The sequence below is a fragment of the Chiloscyllium punctatum genome, chromosome 6, assembly GCF_047496795.1.
Source record: "Chiloscyllium punctatum isolate Juve2018m chromosome 6, sChiPun1.3, whole genome shotgun sequence".
NCBI classification, from domain to species: Eukaryota; Metazoa; Chordata; class Chondrichthyes; order Orectolobiformes; family Hemiscylliidae; genus Chiloscyllium; species Chiloscyllium punctatum.
Genome location: NC_092744.1, coordinates 42,768,139 through 42,784,387, shown reverse-complemented (window position 1 = coordinate 42,784,387; position 16,249 = coordinate 42,768,139). Strand labels below are relative to the sequence as shown.

At 39.5% G+C, this 16,249-nt stretch overlaps 1 protein-coding gene across 1 annotated transcript in view; it reads right to left on the bottom strand.

Annotated features, from left to right (window-relative positions):
- Positions 1 to 946: 946 nt before the first annotated feature.
- Positions 947 to 16,249, bottom strand: part of LOC140478920 (probable cation-transporting ATPase 13A4) — a 110,759-nt gene continuing 95,456 nt past the window's right edge. Inside the window, exons 28-32 of the mRNA XM_072572549.1 lie at positions 15,977 to 16,151; positions 9,887 to 10,092; positions 5,706 to 5,794; positions 4,745 to 4,825; positions 947 to 1,463 (exon numbers count right to left, since the gene is read on the bottom strand). Coding sequence (XP_072428650.1) covers positions 1,173 to 1,463; positions 4,745 to 4,825; positions 5,706 to 5,794; positions 9,887 to 10,092; positions 15,977 to 16,151 — 842 coding nt within the window. The 3' untranslated portion in view covers positions 947 to 1,172. The remainder of the gene's footprint in view (positions 1,464 to 4,744; positions 4,826 to 5,705; positions 5,795 to 9,886; positions 10,093 to 15,976; positions 16,152 to 16,249) is intronic.

Here is a 16,249-nt window from a genome sequence, read left to right as displayed (position 1 = left end):
TACAATAATTCTCTTACTTTCTGTCATTATTAATGGAGCAAGTATTTCATTCAATATTTAATTATTTGAGTGTGTATTAAAATTGCTCACCATTGAATGAAGATCCATGACATTAAAGGAACAATTTGCTTGAAGGAGGAATATAACTGATGCAGAGATGTGGTTGTATATAGGACATGGAGGGTCCAAAATTCCAAGAATTCTGAATTCAGTTCTGTATTCATTATTATGAACAGGAATCTGGGAAAATCTCAATGCAAGTGGGATATGTTGCAAGAATGAATTTCCAATGAGATTCCAGATCAAACAATCAAATTCAAACATCAACATAACCTTTTTCAAGACATTCCAAAGTACAGATACCAAAATCCCTGTTTATGTTTTTATGTCAACTGAATATAACTGATTATTTTGCTTTCTCATTGAAACATACCTAATCATTTTTGTATGAAAAGCTGCACAAGCAAGTACATAATGGTGAGATTTTCAAAACTTTCAGTGAAAGGCAAGCAGTTATAAATTGAGAGGAAGAATAGGACTGCTGCTTTCTTTATTACAATCAATATAAACTCTGCTGAATGTTAGATGAGGGTGCTCCTACATGTATGGTTTGACATAACAAGTTACAGAAATGATTAAGCAATGAAAATGAATTATGTAGATTATTTGCTTATTGATTATTAATGGTGTAGGACAGTATTGCAGTAGGGAGTAAAACTTGACTTATTCAGCCCTCCCATCCAATCTGCAAAAGTTCCTTCAACTTCCAGACAGATTTAAACCTTGCTTCAGAAAAGCAATAGAGAGCTATAAGCACATAATAATTCTTTCAAGAAGCTCAGGCATACTGGTACTTTTTATTGCCTAGTTTGTAAATAAAGTGGAAGGTGCATTTTCACTCTAATAATGACATAAGAGTAATAACAGTAAACAAAGAGTACCGTATCATAGGGTAAATGAGCAATGTCCAAAGTTCTTAGGTGATTTTCCGATTGTATATATGTAAATTAGGTTAATTGCTTTGAAAATCATTTACATTAATCCCATATTGATTATCGTACTTCATTATTAAAAATGTTTACCAAAAACCATTAGTCAGTTGGAAGTGTTTCCTGGTGGAATGGTATTACAGTTTTAAACTAAAAGTTTCTGCAGTGGTGTCAATAACCATTTTAAATGTTATCTTTCTTAGAGCTTCCCTCCTCAACTTGCTTTGAAGTAGTATTTGCAAATCCATTTGAGGCTGTTTTAGAGTCTTTGTCATGTTCATAGTTCATGTTAGAATAAGCTTCCAGAGTCGCTTCATCCATGGTACAAGATGTTGTATAATCTGTATCATCTTCAGGAGGCCAGTTTGGTTCTTTCGTTATTATTCTTTGCATCTTCTTGTAATGCTGTGTAGATTTTACTTTGCAACACTTTGTTAGGAACACCTTGAGGCATCTATTTTCTATTAGAATTTCCTATTAAAATAACATCAACTTTATTTTATTAATTACTTTTTCCTCATTTAACCTACAGGTTTACATTCTTTTGAATTAAGTGACACATCCTTCTGATAAAATGTACAGCAATTGGAATCTAAAAAAATGTCACTATCTCCTAAGTAAAAAGTGAACATGTGATCACCATATTTGTGGATGACACAAAAAATAATGGGAGGGATGTGGTGAAGTTGGCATAAAGAATCTGCAGAGCGATATTGACAGGTCAAGTAAGTGGACAAAAGCTTGGCACCACCCTCTTGATCTGTCCATCACCTTTCCCATCTATCCGCTCCACCCTCCTCTTTGACCTATCACTTCTGCCCCTACCTTCATCTACCTATCGCATTCTCAGCTATCTTTCCCTCAATCTCACCCCCCTCCCATTTATCTCTCAAACCTCCAGCCCACAAGCCTCATTCCTGATGAAGGGCTTTTGCCCGAAACATCGATTCTCCTGCTCCTTGGATGCTGCCTGACCTGCTGTGATTTTCCAGCACCACACTCTCGATAAAATTAGGGAGATCTTGCTAAAACTAAACAAAGTACTATTTAGATCACACCCACAATATTGTGAACAGTTTTGGTCCTCTTATCCAAGGAAAGATATATTGGTTTTGGAGGCAGTCCAGAGAAGGTTCACTTGATTGATCTAGAGCACGGAGGAATTTTCTTGTGACAAGAGGTTGAGTAGGTTGGGCTTGTACTCATTGAAATTTAGAAGAATGAGAGGCGACTTTATTAAAATATAGGAGTCTGAGGGGATTTGAAATGGTAAATACTGAGAGATTGGTTCCTCTTAAGGGAGAGTCTAGGACCAGAGGGTGTAATTTCGAGAGTAAGGGGTCACCTTTCTCAAACAGAGATGAGGAGGAATTCTTTTCATGGAAGGCAGGGAATCTGTGGAATTCTTTATCACAGAGGGCTCCAACATCATGTTATTAATGAAAGTCAAGGCTGAGATAGATCAAGTAAAAAGGAGAAGGAAGGAAAGTGGACTTGATGAATATCGGATCAGCCATGAACCTACTGAATGGAGGTGAACAGTCAAAGGCTGCATGGCCTATTTTTGCTTCTATGTTTTATAGTCTTGTTTAATCTCCAGTGCCATTGCACACAGGAGCCTGTGGCCTTGAGATTCAGCAGTTAGTGACAATGTAACAATTTGAACCAGGTCCAACTTTAAAGTCATCCATTCTGTCCTTAGGACCTCTTTCAAATTTATATATTCACAATTACAATGGAAACATATATAACACCTGTCATGCTGTAACTGCAGTGTGTGGCTATTGGTGACACTCTAGCATCTCCACTGGAGCAGGGACCAATTACAGGTTGACAAGTTTTATACATGCAGTTTACAAAACAAAAGTCACTTTTGGAATTTATAATGGAAAAATTTGTGGAGTCAGCATAGGATTGTTTCAGGTTCTGCACTTTAAATGCAGTTATAAGAATTTTCTTATTCTGTGAACAGTTAACATAAATAATTTAGCATACGCAAAAGTAGCTCTGCACATAAATTCTTGATTCACGTGCGACCCTCTTATCAGTTTGCAAATTTTAATTACAGGAAATGGTTTCTTAGAACGTTATAAAGGTTTTAACATGTGATTTTCCATTAAGCTAAACTTGTGCTGCAGCTGGTGCAAACAATCTGCTTTGAGACAGCCTCCTGTGCACTCAGTTTTTAGAGAAGTGATGCATTGCCAACACTTTCACTGATGCACATCTGAAACAACCAGCTGCTGTAAAAGTAGGGGGCCCTCTTGTGGCTCAGTGGTAGTGTCCCTATCCCTGAACCAACACACCTGCTCCAGGAGGTTTTTAATAACATCTCTGAACTAGTTGATTAGGAAAATATCTAGTCTTAGCGTAGACTGCACCTAGCAGGCTCTGCAATAAATTGGGTATTAATTGAAAACATGGGTGAGTGGTGGGAGGAAAAATAACTGTTGAGGTGTGCATGCAAGCACCTCTGGATAGTGTGGGGAAAACATAGACTTGGAGTAAGTGGGTTCTGATTTCAGTGAAACTTGGTAGTGAAAGGAAGAAGTAGATTTGAAAGAACACATTTCACAAAAGCCTAAACAGAATGCAATTTGTTTTGCTGGTAAAGATAAAGCATAGGGAGTGATTTAAAAAAAACGTCTTCCACATCCAAATCACATTTACACTATTAGACACCAAGGCTAGTTGCCATAAGGATATGGAAATCACCAAATAAATCCATATTTATTGGATTATTTGTAATAAATCCATTATGGAAATTAGGAAAAATCTCTTTGCCCAAAGTGTATGAAGCACATGGAGACCACCACTACAACCAATGTTCACTCTTAGCTGGACAAGCATGCAGCTGCTCCAATGTTCCATGCATGATGATTGGAATACTGATCATTGCATTGACTTCGGAAGTCTCTGCTGTCCATTGGAACTAGAAGGCCTGCAAGAAAACTACAGGGAATGCATACCAACACAAGCAGTAACTGTAGCAAGGTTGCATTTAAAGTGTTTATCTGTTTCAGAGACTTGCATTGCAGACACTAGCATTTGGAGGATTCTCCAAGTACAGTGTTAAGAAAGTCGCTCAAACAGCAATGTCCTCTCCCGAGCCAAAATACCCAGCATCAAGGTGCTGGTGACTCCAAGTAAGCTTTGCTGGTCAGGACATGGTATATACATGTCAGATATCAAAGGTCAAAAGGAACTGCTCAACTTGAAACATGTTCATGACAGGACAATTCCTGGAGGAAAGCGGAATGCTTTAAGAATGTCCTCAAACATTCCTGAAGAGTTCAATCATTCATATAGACTAGGAGTATCTTGATCCATAACCAAGCAAAATGGACAAGGTCATTCTGGTAGGCACCAAATGCATCATGAGACTTTGCCGGAAACACAAAGAGGCAAGGTTAAGGTAACTCATGTACTCAACACTTCCAGCACCACCTGCAGATTGTATCTTAAATTTATGAACTTCTTCAGGAACCATTGAATTACAGTGGGAACAAGTTATCCTGAATCCCAAGGGATTGCTTAATGTGTAAAGCACAAGGTGTGAAAAGGAAGAGAAGGATATGTTGATAAGATTCAAATAAGTGGGTGATAGGTGATTCAAGGCATAAGTGCTGACACAAATCTGTTGGACAGAATGGTCTATGCTATAAACTTCCAATAACATTACGGACGTTTCATAAATATCATGAATACATATGTCTAGCATAACTAAACAAAAGCAATAGAGTTTCCCTATTTACCTCAATGGCCATTATGACAGTAAAATGAACAAGAACCATAACTAGAAGGTAAACTCTCCAGCTTCTCGGGGTGCAAACAAGCTGAGAAAAGAAAAGAGATATAACATTACAATGATAAAACAAAACATTCATTGGCTCTTTATTCCATTAATTTATCATAAATGTATTGGTGGAGTCAGCTCTATTTTCTGCATCAAATCATCTGAGTTTGAGCATATTTGTGGAAATTGTTTGTCAAACGCTATGATTTTTATTACAATTGTTGTATTGCCTAGAAGTCAGGTTGTTAAAGTTTTAATTGATCAAAGTTTCCAAGCTCTTAAGGGGAACAGATAGGATGGATGGAAATAAATTATTTCAGCTATATGGGGACCCTCAGACCAGGGAACAAAGCATAAAACTTAGCACAAAATGTTTCAAGGATGAAACTTAGAAAGACTTTTCAACATATTTTCAACACATAAAGGGTGATCAAAGTTTTGGATATACAATTGATACTGGATCAATTGTTCATTTAGATCTAAGTTTACTTTTTGTTAAGAAAAGTTTTAAAGGGTTATGTGGCAAAAGCAAATATAAGGATTTCAGTTGCATGTCAGCCATCAATTGTTGGATGATGGGAAAGACTTGAGAGACTAAGTGGCTTACTCATGTTTTATGTGGGGTCCAACAATCCACATTCTTAGTGCATCATGAACAAAGTACTTCAAAGACAGGACTAGAAAATAATGTAGTTATTTTCCCATGTTGCAAATAATTATTTTTATATTTTAAAATCAATTCTGAACAAATTTCTCTATATTATAGAAGAATATAATGCATGAAAATACTAGGAAGTACTTTACACACAGTGATGAAATACCGTGTTCCTGGAGGTGCAAAACAAATAGCTAATCTGCAACCATCTATTTTCCATTCCTGCTGAGGTAAAATTTCACATCTGTTGATTTTACATACTTACATCTAGAGCATTGTATAAAGTTTCATGTTTGCCAAAAAGGAAATACAGACATGTTCCAAACTGAGCCAAAAGGACAATCATAAAAATATCTGCAATCAATGAGAAAAGTATTGTCAAGGAATGAAGACGCTAACAAATTAATAAGCTTCTCTCGTTTAGAAATAGATTAACCAGGATTCTGATTCTAACATTATCTGATCTTACCAGCTCCAGCTGGTAAGTGAGCTACCTCCCTTTTAGGATCAATTCAATACTCTCAGTGGAGGATAGCCTTTGTCAAGATCCATCATTGAAAATCATGAGCACACTGAAAACCAAAGGCTGTGCAACCATGGACCATCCTCTGAGAACAGCATTCTTCAGGGGACTGCATAACATGTCCTTTCAATTCTTCATTGAAGTTGGGAAATGACCACATGCATGTCCAATACTTTTTTTTTGTGAATCCTTATGAAATAAATGATTCAAATAAGGACTATTTCGGCAACTGAGTAGCATTTTTAGGATTCTGTCAACAACATAAACCACCTAATCAAAATACTGCAGATGCTGGTGATCTGAAATTTAAAAAAAACTGGAAGTGCAAGAGAAAACACAGCAGATCTGGAAGCATCGGTGAAGATAGGAACAGTTCCCATTTCTAGTTCAATATAAGCAGAACTGAAGAGTTTGAAATCTCGTGGGTTTTTTTTTAAACCAAACCACTTAATCAGTGTTTCGTGCCTTTATAAACCACCAGATCTGTGTTCTTTGAGTTTGTGAAATATTAGATTAAACTGAACCACAGTAAATTTCTCAATCACATAAACAAAACAGAGTGAGTGAACTAACGCTGATTTTGACTTACAAATTATAGAACATAGAACATAGAAAAATACGGGGCGGTACAGGCCCTTTGGCCCTCGATGTTGCGCCGATCCAAGCCCACCTAACCTACACTAGCCACTATCCTCCATATACCTATCTAATGCCCGTTTAAATGTCCATAAAGAGGGAGAGTCTACCACTGCTACTGGCAGGGCATTCCATGAACTCATGACTCACTGAGTAAAGAATCTACCCCTAACATCTGTACTATACCTACTACCCCTTAATTTAAAGCTATGCCCCCTCGTAATAGCTGACTCCATACGTGGAAAAAGGTTCTCATGGTCAACCCTATCTAAACCCCTAATCATCTTGTACACCTCTATCAAATCTCCCCTAAACCTTCTTTTCTCCAATGAAAACAGTCCCAAGTGCCTCAGCCTTTCCTCATACGATCTTCCTACCATACCAGGCAACATCCTGGTAAACCACCTCTGCACCCGTTCCAGTGCCTCCACATCCTTCCTATAGTATGGCGACCAAAACTGCACACAATACTCCTGATGCAGTCGCACCAGAGTCTTATACAACTGCAATATGACCTCAGGACTCCGGAACTCAATTCCTCTACCAATAAAAGCCAGTACGCCATATGCCTTCTTCACCGCACTATTTACCTAGGTGGCAACTTTCAGAGATCTGTGTACATGGACACCAAGATCCCTCTGCTCATCCACACGACCAAGTATCCGACCATTAGCCCAGTACCCCATCTTTTTGTTACTCATACCAAAGTGAATCACCTCACACTTACCCACATTGAACTCCATTTGCCACCTTTCTGCCCAGCTCTGCAGCTTATCTATATCCCGCTGTAACCTGACACATCCTTCCTCACTGTCAACAACTCCACCGACTTTCGTATCATCTGCAAACTTGTTCACCCAACCTTCTAGCCCCTCCTCCAGGTCATTTATCAAAATGACAAACAGCAATGGTCCCAAAACAGATCCTTGCGGAACACCACTAGTAACGGCACTCCAAGATGAACCTTTACCATCAACTACTACCCTCTGTCTTCTTCCAGCCAGCCAATTCCTAATCCAAACCTCCAACTGACCCTCAATGCCATACCTCCGTATTTTTTGCAGTAGCCTACCATGGGGAACCTTATCAAACGCCTTACTAAAATCCATATACACCACATCTACCGCTTTACCCTCATCCACCTCCTTAGTCACCTTCTCAAAGAATTCAATAAGGTTTGTGAGGCACGATCTGCCCTTCACAAAACCATGCTGACTATCCTTGATCACATTATTCCTATTCAGATGTTCATAAATCCTATCCCTTACAATTCTCTCTAAGACTTTGCCCACAACAGAAGTGAGGCTCACCGACCTATAGTTACTAGGGCTGTCCCTACTCCCCTTCTTGAACAAGGGAACCACATTTGCTATCCTCCAGTCTTCTGGCACTATTCCTGTAGACAATGAGGACATAAAAATCAAGGCCAATGGCTCTGCAATCTCCTCCCTTGCTTCCCAGAGAATCCTAGGATAAATGCCATCAGGCCCAGGGGACTTATCTATTTTCACCCTTTCCAGAATTTACAACACCTCTTCCCTACATACCTCAAACAATTTCATACTTGTACTTGATATATTTTGTTCTTCTTTATTTAACCACATTGTCACAAAGTATTACCTTGTCTCAGTATAGAAATCCATAGAATTCCTACAGTGTGGAAACAGGCCATTTGGACCAACAAGTCCACACCGACTCTCCAAAGAGCATTCCACTCAGACTCACCTCCCTACCTATCCCCGTAACCCTGCATAGCTAATCCACCTGCATATCCCTGGACACTATGGGCAATTTAGCACAGCCAATTTACCTAACCTGCACATCTTTAGACTGTGGGAGAAAACTGGAGCACCCAATGGAACCCCTCGCATACATGGGGATAATGTGCAAACTTCACACAGACAGTCCCCTGAGACTGGAATTGAACCTGCGTTCCTTGCACAGTGTAGATTAGATTACTTACAGCGTGGAAACGGCCCTTCGGCCCAACAAGTCTACACCACCCCGACGAAGCGCAACCCACCCATACCCCTACATTTACCCCTTATGTAACACTACAGGCAATTTAGCATGGCCAATTCACCTGACCTGCACATCTTTGGACTGTGGGAGGAAACCGGAGTACCCGGAGGAAACCCACGCAGACACGGGGAGAACGTGCAAACTCCACACAGTCAGTCGCCTGAGGTGGGAATTGAACCTGGGTCTCTGGCACTGTGAAACAGCAGTGCTAACCACTGTGTCACCGTGCCACCCACTAACAGTACTAACTACAAAGTCACCATGTCACTTCATAGACACTGGTTTCAGAAAGGCACCTATTCCAGCCAAATTTGCTGACAGTTCAAAGTTAGGTAAGAACATGTGCTGGAACTTCAGAAAAAGGGAAATGACTTTTATATTTTGACAGCCTTGTTTTCTTTTACAATAGATGGTGAGTAAACTTACAGATACAGCTAGTTAGAGATCTCAAATAGGGATAATGTCAACAACTCGTTCAAAGGTTGTTTTTGGAAGAAACACTGCAAGCAAAACCACTGATTAACACTTGGTTTACTGACATAAGAAATAGAGCTAGAAGCTGAGAGTGCTAAGTATGGCTAATTTATTGTGGTTGGCAAAGGAAAGGTTCTGTTGAACAAGTGGAGAGCAAGCAAAATGCTTGCTTCATCTCCTTGGAGGACAAGTATACCAGGACAAGAGTGCAACAAAATGAGAGGGGATTGCTGACCATTGCCCCTAAAAGTTGTGTCAACATTATCATGGATATTAGTTCCAGTTATCCTTCTATTTAAATAAGCCTGATTAGAAAATCTGTTCTTGTATGGCAGAAGATTGCATAACCAAGAGAATGCTGAAGCCAATTCTAATCTTGTCATGATATACACTTTTCTAGCAGAGTTTGCTGAATAGTATTGAGTGACAGAAATATTCAAACATTTTATTCTCCTTAGCCAAACAGTACAGCAGCCAATCACAGTGTCTCATTATTTTCCCAGATGTGATTGGCTCACCAAGCAGAGTTGATATCAAACCTGAGAATGTGCAACCTTGTGTTGCCCAGTTGAAACAATATAACCTTTAGTGGTATTTACTGTTTAGATGAGTATCAAAATAAAATAAATTAGCACATAAACTACAATGATCTGGATTTCTATTGAAGATCCACATGATAATATTAATTTCGGAGGAAAATTCATTTATTAATTTCATGCATCTATAATTAGCTGAGTATCATAGTAAAATATAATTTAATTGATGCCAACTGAAATAACAAATTTCCTTACAGTTAGTATAGATTGGTTTGCGATAGGGCTTTCCTTTACTGAATACAATCGCTGTTGATATACAGTTGAAAAGAGATAAAAGGTACACAGTGGTATTCTCATAACTTTTGTAGCTGTCTTCATTTCTTAGAGCGATGGCAATAGTGTCTGTTGTCTTGTTAGATGTGGTTTTGCCATCACTGGTTAGATTTGTGGGGTTACAAGCTCTACAACAAGAAATTATCAAACAATTTAAACAATTATAAATTCATTGTATTATTGACTGACATTTTATGAAAAATATCCTTTGTATAAAGTTCCCCTCACCCTTTTTAATGCTCCTACAACCATTAATGTAGATAGAGAAAGCAAAATGGCCTGACTTAATTTATTTTGGCATACAAAAGAATTTTTTGTATGATGGTTTACAATAGATTACCAATAGTGCAGTAAGATATGGTTAGTGTCTAAGAACAATTGGTTTTATTATTGAAAAATGCACTTAACTCAAATCCTAGGAAAATAAAATTGTAGGCTGTTGTTTCTTAATTACTAATGTTTTGCACAGAATACAGTTAAAATTAGCCACAATTTGTTTAATCTCCATGTTGGGGAATTTAACAGAAAGCATCCTTACAGATGGTGTAAACAAATAATTAGCAGATCTATTATATAAATGATATCCACAAAGCTTGAGAAAGCAAATAAACATTTTACCATCCTAATGCATATGTTTTGAAGAGCTGATGGGAGTGGAAATTATATGAGTGGATATCAGCTCTTGCATTTCCCCAAGGATTTAATAGAGTGTCACCTGATGCACTGTGCAAAACTAATAGTGCAGAAAATGAAATAAATAAGTTATTTTTAGAAAAGTCTCATGAAAATGGAGATTTTGATGAGTTATAATGCAATTAATTAATCAATGAAATGTTCAAATATTCTCAGTTTTTTCATAATGTTCTAATAGGAAAGAGTTTGGAGGCAGCACAATAACCACATTTCCTGATGACACCAAAATATGTGGCAGTCACTAGAAACAGAAAATAGATTGAAAGTTGAGATGAATAGTTCGCGGGAGTGGATACACTTTGTGGAGCAAATCTGCTTCGATGTAGAAATGTGAGAAATTATATATCTAGATACTTAAAATGAAGGCATAGAATGCACCATGAATTGCATGAATTGTTGTTAATTACAGATGAATGCAAGGGAGAATGTTTTGGAAGTGACCATTATCCATTCCTTCAAACACCAATCTCAGTGTGAAGAAGCCATTATCACCAATAGGGCTATATTGTCTGACAAAGACACAACAAATCTCAAGGACAATTATTACAAGGTGTGATGTAATGTGTATATATGTTTATATATTAAAAAAATTATATTAGATTTTGAACTAGTGGCTTGTGGGAACCCTTCTCTCACTTCCAACACACCCCATCTACCTAGACATCCAGTACTGGCCTGTTACCCACCATCAATCTCTTAATCTCTAATTGCCACTGTGACATCGACTGCCTCAACCTGTCCACCTCCCTCACCCACTCCAATCACCTGACCTTGCAATGTGAAGGCTTCCACTCCCTCCGCTGTAACCCCAACCTCACTATCAAACCCGCAGACAAGAGGGGCACAGTGGTAGTTTGGTACACTGACCTCCACAATGCTGAAGCCAGGCACCAACTCACAGACACTCCCTCCTACTGCCCCCTTGACCACAATCTCACCTCCCATCACCAAATCATCACTTCCCAGACCATCCTCAACCTCATCACGTCTGGAGGTCTCCCATGCACAGCCTCCAATTTCATTGTCCATGAACCTCGCACAAATTCACAAACCTGACATCCACTGTTGACCCATTGTCTCAGCCTTGAGTGCTCTTGTCTCACTCAACGTATCTCTGCATACCTTGATACAGTCCTGTCCCCCCCTTAGTCCAGGAAATCTCCACTTATTTTTGGGATACCAACAACACCCTTCACCTTCTCCAAGACTTTCATTTCCCTAGCCCCAATGCCTCGTCTTCAACATGGACATCCAGTCCCTGTACACATCCATCCGCTAAGACAAAGGCCTCCAAGCTCTCCATTTCTTCCCCTCACGTCGTCCCAAGCAGTACCCTTTCACTGACACCCTCATCCGCCTGGCTGAATTGGTCCTCACCCTTAACAACATCTCCTTCCAATCCTCACACTTCCTCTAAACCAAAGAGGTAGCCATGGGCACCCCATAGGCCCCAGCTATGTCTGCTTCTTTGTTGGGTACGTGGAACAGTACATCTTCTACAGTGACACTAGCACCACATCCTACTTGTTCAGCTGCTACATCGATGACTGTATCGGCGCTACCTCATGCTCCTATGAAGAAGTTGAACATTTCCTCAACTTCACTAACACCTTTCACCTTGACCTCAAATTCACCTGGACAATCTCAGACACTTCCCTCCTCTTCCTGGACCTCTCCATCTCCATCTCCATCTCCAATGACTGACTAACCATAGATATCTACTACAAGTCCACCAATTCCCACAGCTACCTATACTACACATCCTTCCACACTACCTCCTGTAAAAATGCCATCCCTTATTCCCAATTCCTCTGCCTCTGCCACATCTGTTCCCAGGATGACCAATTCCACCTGAGAAAATCCCATATGGCCTCCTTCTTCCAAGATCACAATTTCCCGTTCTGCATGGTTGACGATGCCCTCCAGCATATCTCCTCCACTTCCCACACCTGCTCCCTTGAACCCCTCCTTCCCAACACAGCAAGGACAGAACCCCTGGTCCTCACCTTTCACCCTACCAACCTCCGTATACATCGCATCACCCTCTGCCATTTCCGCCACTTACAAACAGACCCCACCACCAGAGATCTATTTCCCTCCCCACGCTATCAGCACGCCGGAGAGACCATTCCCTCTGCAACTCCCTCATCAGGTCCACACCCCCCACCAGTCCACACCCCACTCCCGACACCTTCCCCTGCCACCGCAGGATGTACAAACACTGTGCCCACACCTCTCCTCTCACCTCTGTCCAAGGCCCCAAAAGATCCTTTCACATCCAGCAGAAATTTACCTGTACCTCCACCAATGTTATCCACAGTATCTGTTGCACTTGATGTGGTCTCCTTTCATTGGAGAGACAGAATGCCAACTTGCAGATAGTTTCAGAGAACATCTCTGGGACACAAGCACCAACCAACGCCACCACCCCATGACTGAACACTTCAACTCTCCCTCCCACTCCACCAAGGACATGCAGGTCCTGGGCCTCCTCCATTACCAAACACTTACCACCTGACACTTGGAGGAAGAACGCCTCATATTCCACATTGTGACCCTGCAACCACACAGGATCAATATGGATTTCACCAGTTTCCTCATTTCCCCTCCCCGTACATTATCCCAGTCCCAAGCCTCCAACTTGGCACCCCCTCTCCTGACCTGTCAATCACCTTTCCCATCTATCTCCACCCTCCTCTTGAACCTATCACCTTCTCCCCCAACTTCATCCACCTATCACATTATTAGGTACCTTCCACCCAGCCCCACCACCACTCCCATTTATCTCTCAGCTCCCCAGCCCACAAGTCTCATCCCTGATGAAGGGCTTATGCCCAAAACATCAATTCTCCTGCTCCTCGGATGCTGCCTGACCAGCTTTGCTGTCAACTCTGATCTCCAGCATCTACAGTCCTCATTTTCTCCTTTTATAAGACTTTGGTATGACCTTATTTATTTCCTATCCTTCAAATTTAGAAAGGACAATATAATACTGGAGAAGATGAAATAAGGTCAGCATGATAATTCTTGGCCTGAGAGTTCTGAGCTATAGCTATATCTTGATTATTACTGCTTAATAGGGTAAGAGTCAATTGTTCTGTAAAATAATGTGTGAACCTGGAAGCTTCTGGAAATTTCTTAACACGTAGGGATGGAAAAGATTTTTTAAACCAAAAAAATCATGATTTGTTTACAATTCACAGTTTTCTTGCCCTTTTTAGGAGGGGAATCGGGATGGCTGACTGATGGCCAGTTGATAGTCTTTCCTACCCTGTATACATTAACAATCACAAAGATGAACCTTGCTCACACATTCCTCTAAATGGAATACTAGTGGACAAGCATTCAAAAATTATTTAAGACCAGAATAAAAAGAATTTTTGCAGAAGGCGTGCAAAAATAAGTTGAGAAATATAGAATATATGAATTTGATTAGCAGCACGATACGGGCTCAAATGAACCTACAGTCAGTTTTACACACTGCTTGATTGTTTTTAATGGAACAAACAAAACCTAAGTGAAGTTTAGAATGCATTGCTTATTCTTTACTTTAGTTTAGTTTCTAATTATAGTTATCCAGATTTATTCAAGTACAGAATTTAACACACTGATTATGAACAGAAAGGGAAGATGAAAAATTCCAGTCTGAATCAAAACTTTAGATTAAAAAAGTTGAAGATATCAATAAGAATCATGAACCAATAAAATCAGTTTCCTTCATTAATAATTGATGAAAGAATGCATTTTTTCTTCTTTTGCTGATAATTTCTTTTTTGAGATGTTATCCTGATTAAGCAGGTGATTGAAAGATTATTCAATGTTTTATAATAGTTCTGGAGCAATATTTTAAACATAATTTTGTGCCAAAATAGAGTCATAGAGACATACAGCATGAAAACAAACCCTTCGATTCAACTTGTCCATGCTGACCAGATATCCCAACCTAATCTAGTCCCACCTGCCAGCACCTGGCCCATATCCCTCCAAACCCTTCCTATTCATAAACCCATCCAGGTGTCTTTTAAATGTTGCAATTGTACCAGATTCCGCCACTTTCTCTGGCAGCTCATTCCATACCAGCACTACTCTTGGCGTGAAAAAGGTGCCCCTTAGGTCTCTTTTTTATTTCTTTCCCATCTCACTCTACAGCGATAACCTCTAGTTCTGGAATCACCCAACCCCAGGGAAAAGACTTTGTCTACTTGTCCTATCCATGTCCTTCATGATTTCATAAACTTCAATAAGGTCACCCCTCAGCCTCCAACACTCCAGGGAAAACAGGCCCAGCCTATTCAACCTCTCCCAATAGCTCAAATCCTCCAACCCTGGCAACATCCTTGTAAATCTTTTCTGAACCCTATCAAGTTTCATAACATCCTTCTAATAGGAAGGAAACCAGAGTTGCATGCAATATTCCTGAAGTGGCCTAACCAATGTCCTGTACAGCCATAACATGACTTACAGTACCTGCACTCCAAGGTCTCTTTGTTCAGTAACCCTCCCTAGGACCTTACCATTAAGTGCATAAGTCCTGCTAAGATTTGCTTTCACAAAATGCAACACCAAAATGCAATAACTCTCACAATGGATTGCATCATAATTTATTTTCATTAAAAGTAAAAATATCACAAATATTCATGGCTCTTGAAGTAGTGAAAACATTGGAAAGGCTGTTAAGCTAATATAAAATTTAGAATGGTGAGAGTTTTTAACAAAACTAACATCTAGTGTGATTATTGATCACCCAAGTTGTTGCAGTTATTCATTTTTAAATCGAAGGTTAAACCAAACCAGGAATGATGTGAAGAGTTCTTGTTTGCTTATTCAAAAAATTACAGGTATTGGAGAAGACACAAAGAAGGTTTTCCAGAATGGCACCACAATTGGGTGGTTACTTTTATCAGGAAAGATTAAAAAAATCTGTGACCTTATCTCCAGAAAAGGAAAGAGGTGACTGGATAAAAGTCTTAAATATAATGAAAGATAAAACAGATGGACAGATAGAAAATGATGTTTTTATGCAGGTGAGACCAGAACCAATCCATCAAAATTAGATAAACATCAAGAAATGGGAAATTCAAAAGTAATGTCTTTACCCAGATGGTGTTTAGAATGTGCAACTCGGAAGGAATTCTTGTGGAAAATAATATCAGTGTCTGTAAAGGGGAAGCTGAATAAGGATCAGATGAAGAAAGGAATAGAAAGATGTAGGGGGTTATATGAAAAAAAGGTGGGAGAAGACTTCTATTGAGTTACTTTCTTCCTATTTTATCTAAAATTTGTTGTAAATACTTTGTAATGCATTCTAAAGCTCTGTACCTGTATATATCTGTGGGTGTGTACCAAGGTTGTTGCTGAACCATTATGAATCCAAACACGTGTAAAACCAGGCTTAGAATAACATTAAGAATAACCGACAGCAGCAAAGGTGGAGAGATAAGCTGACCAGGAGGTTGATTTGGATCCAACTGTGGATAGGCATGATTAAAGCTCACTGAAATACAAACAAAGTTTTGAATTAGCTCCTAGCAGTTTATTTACACCAATATGTGGGACCTGCTGAAAGACACATTGACCTCCTTTAAATATTAC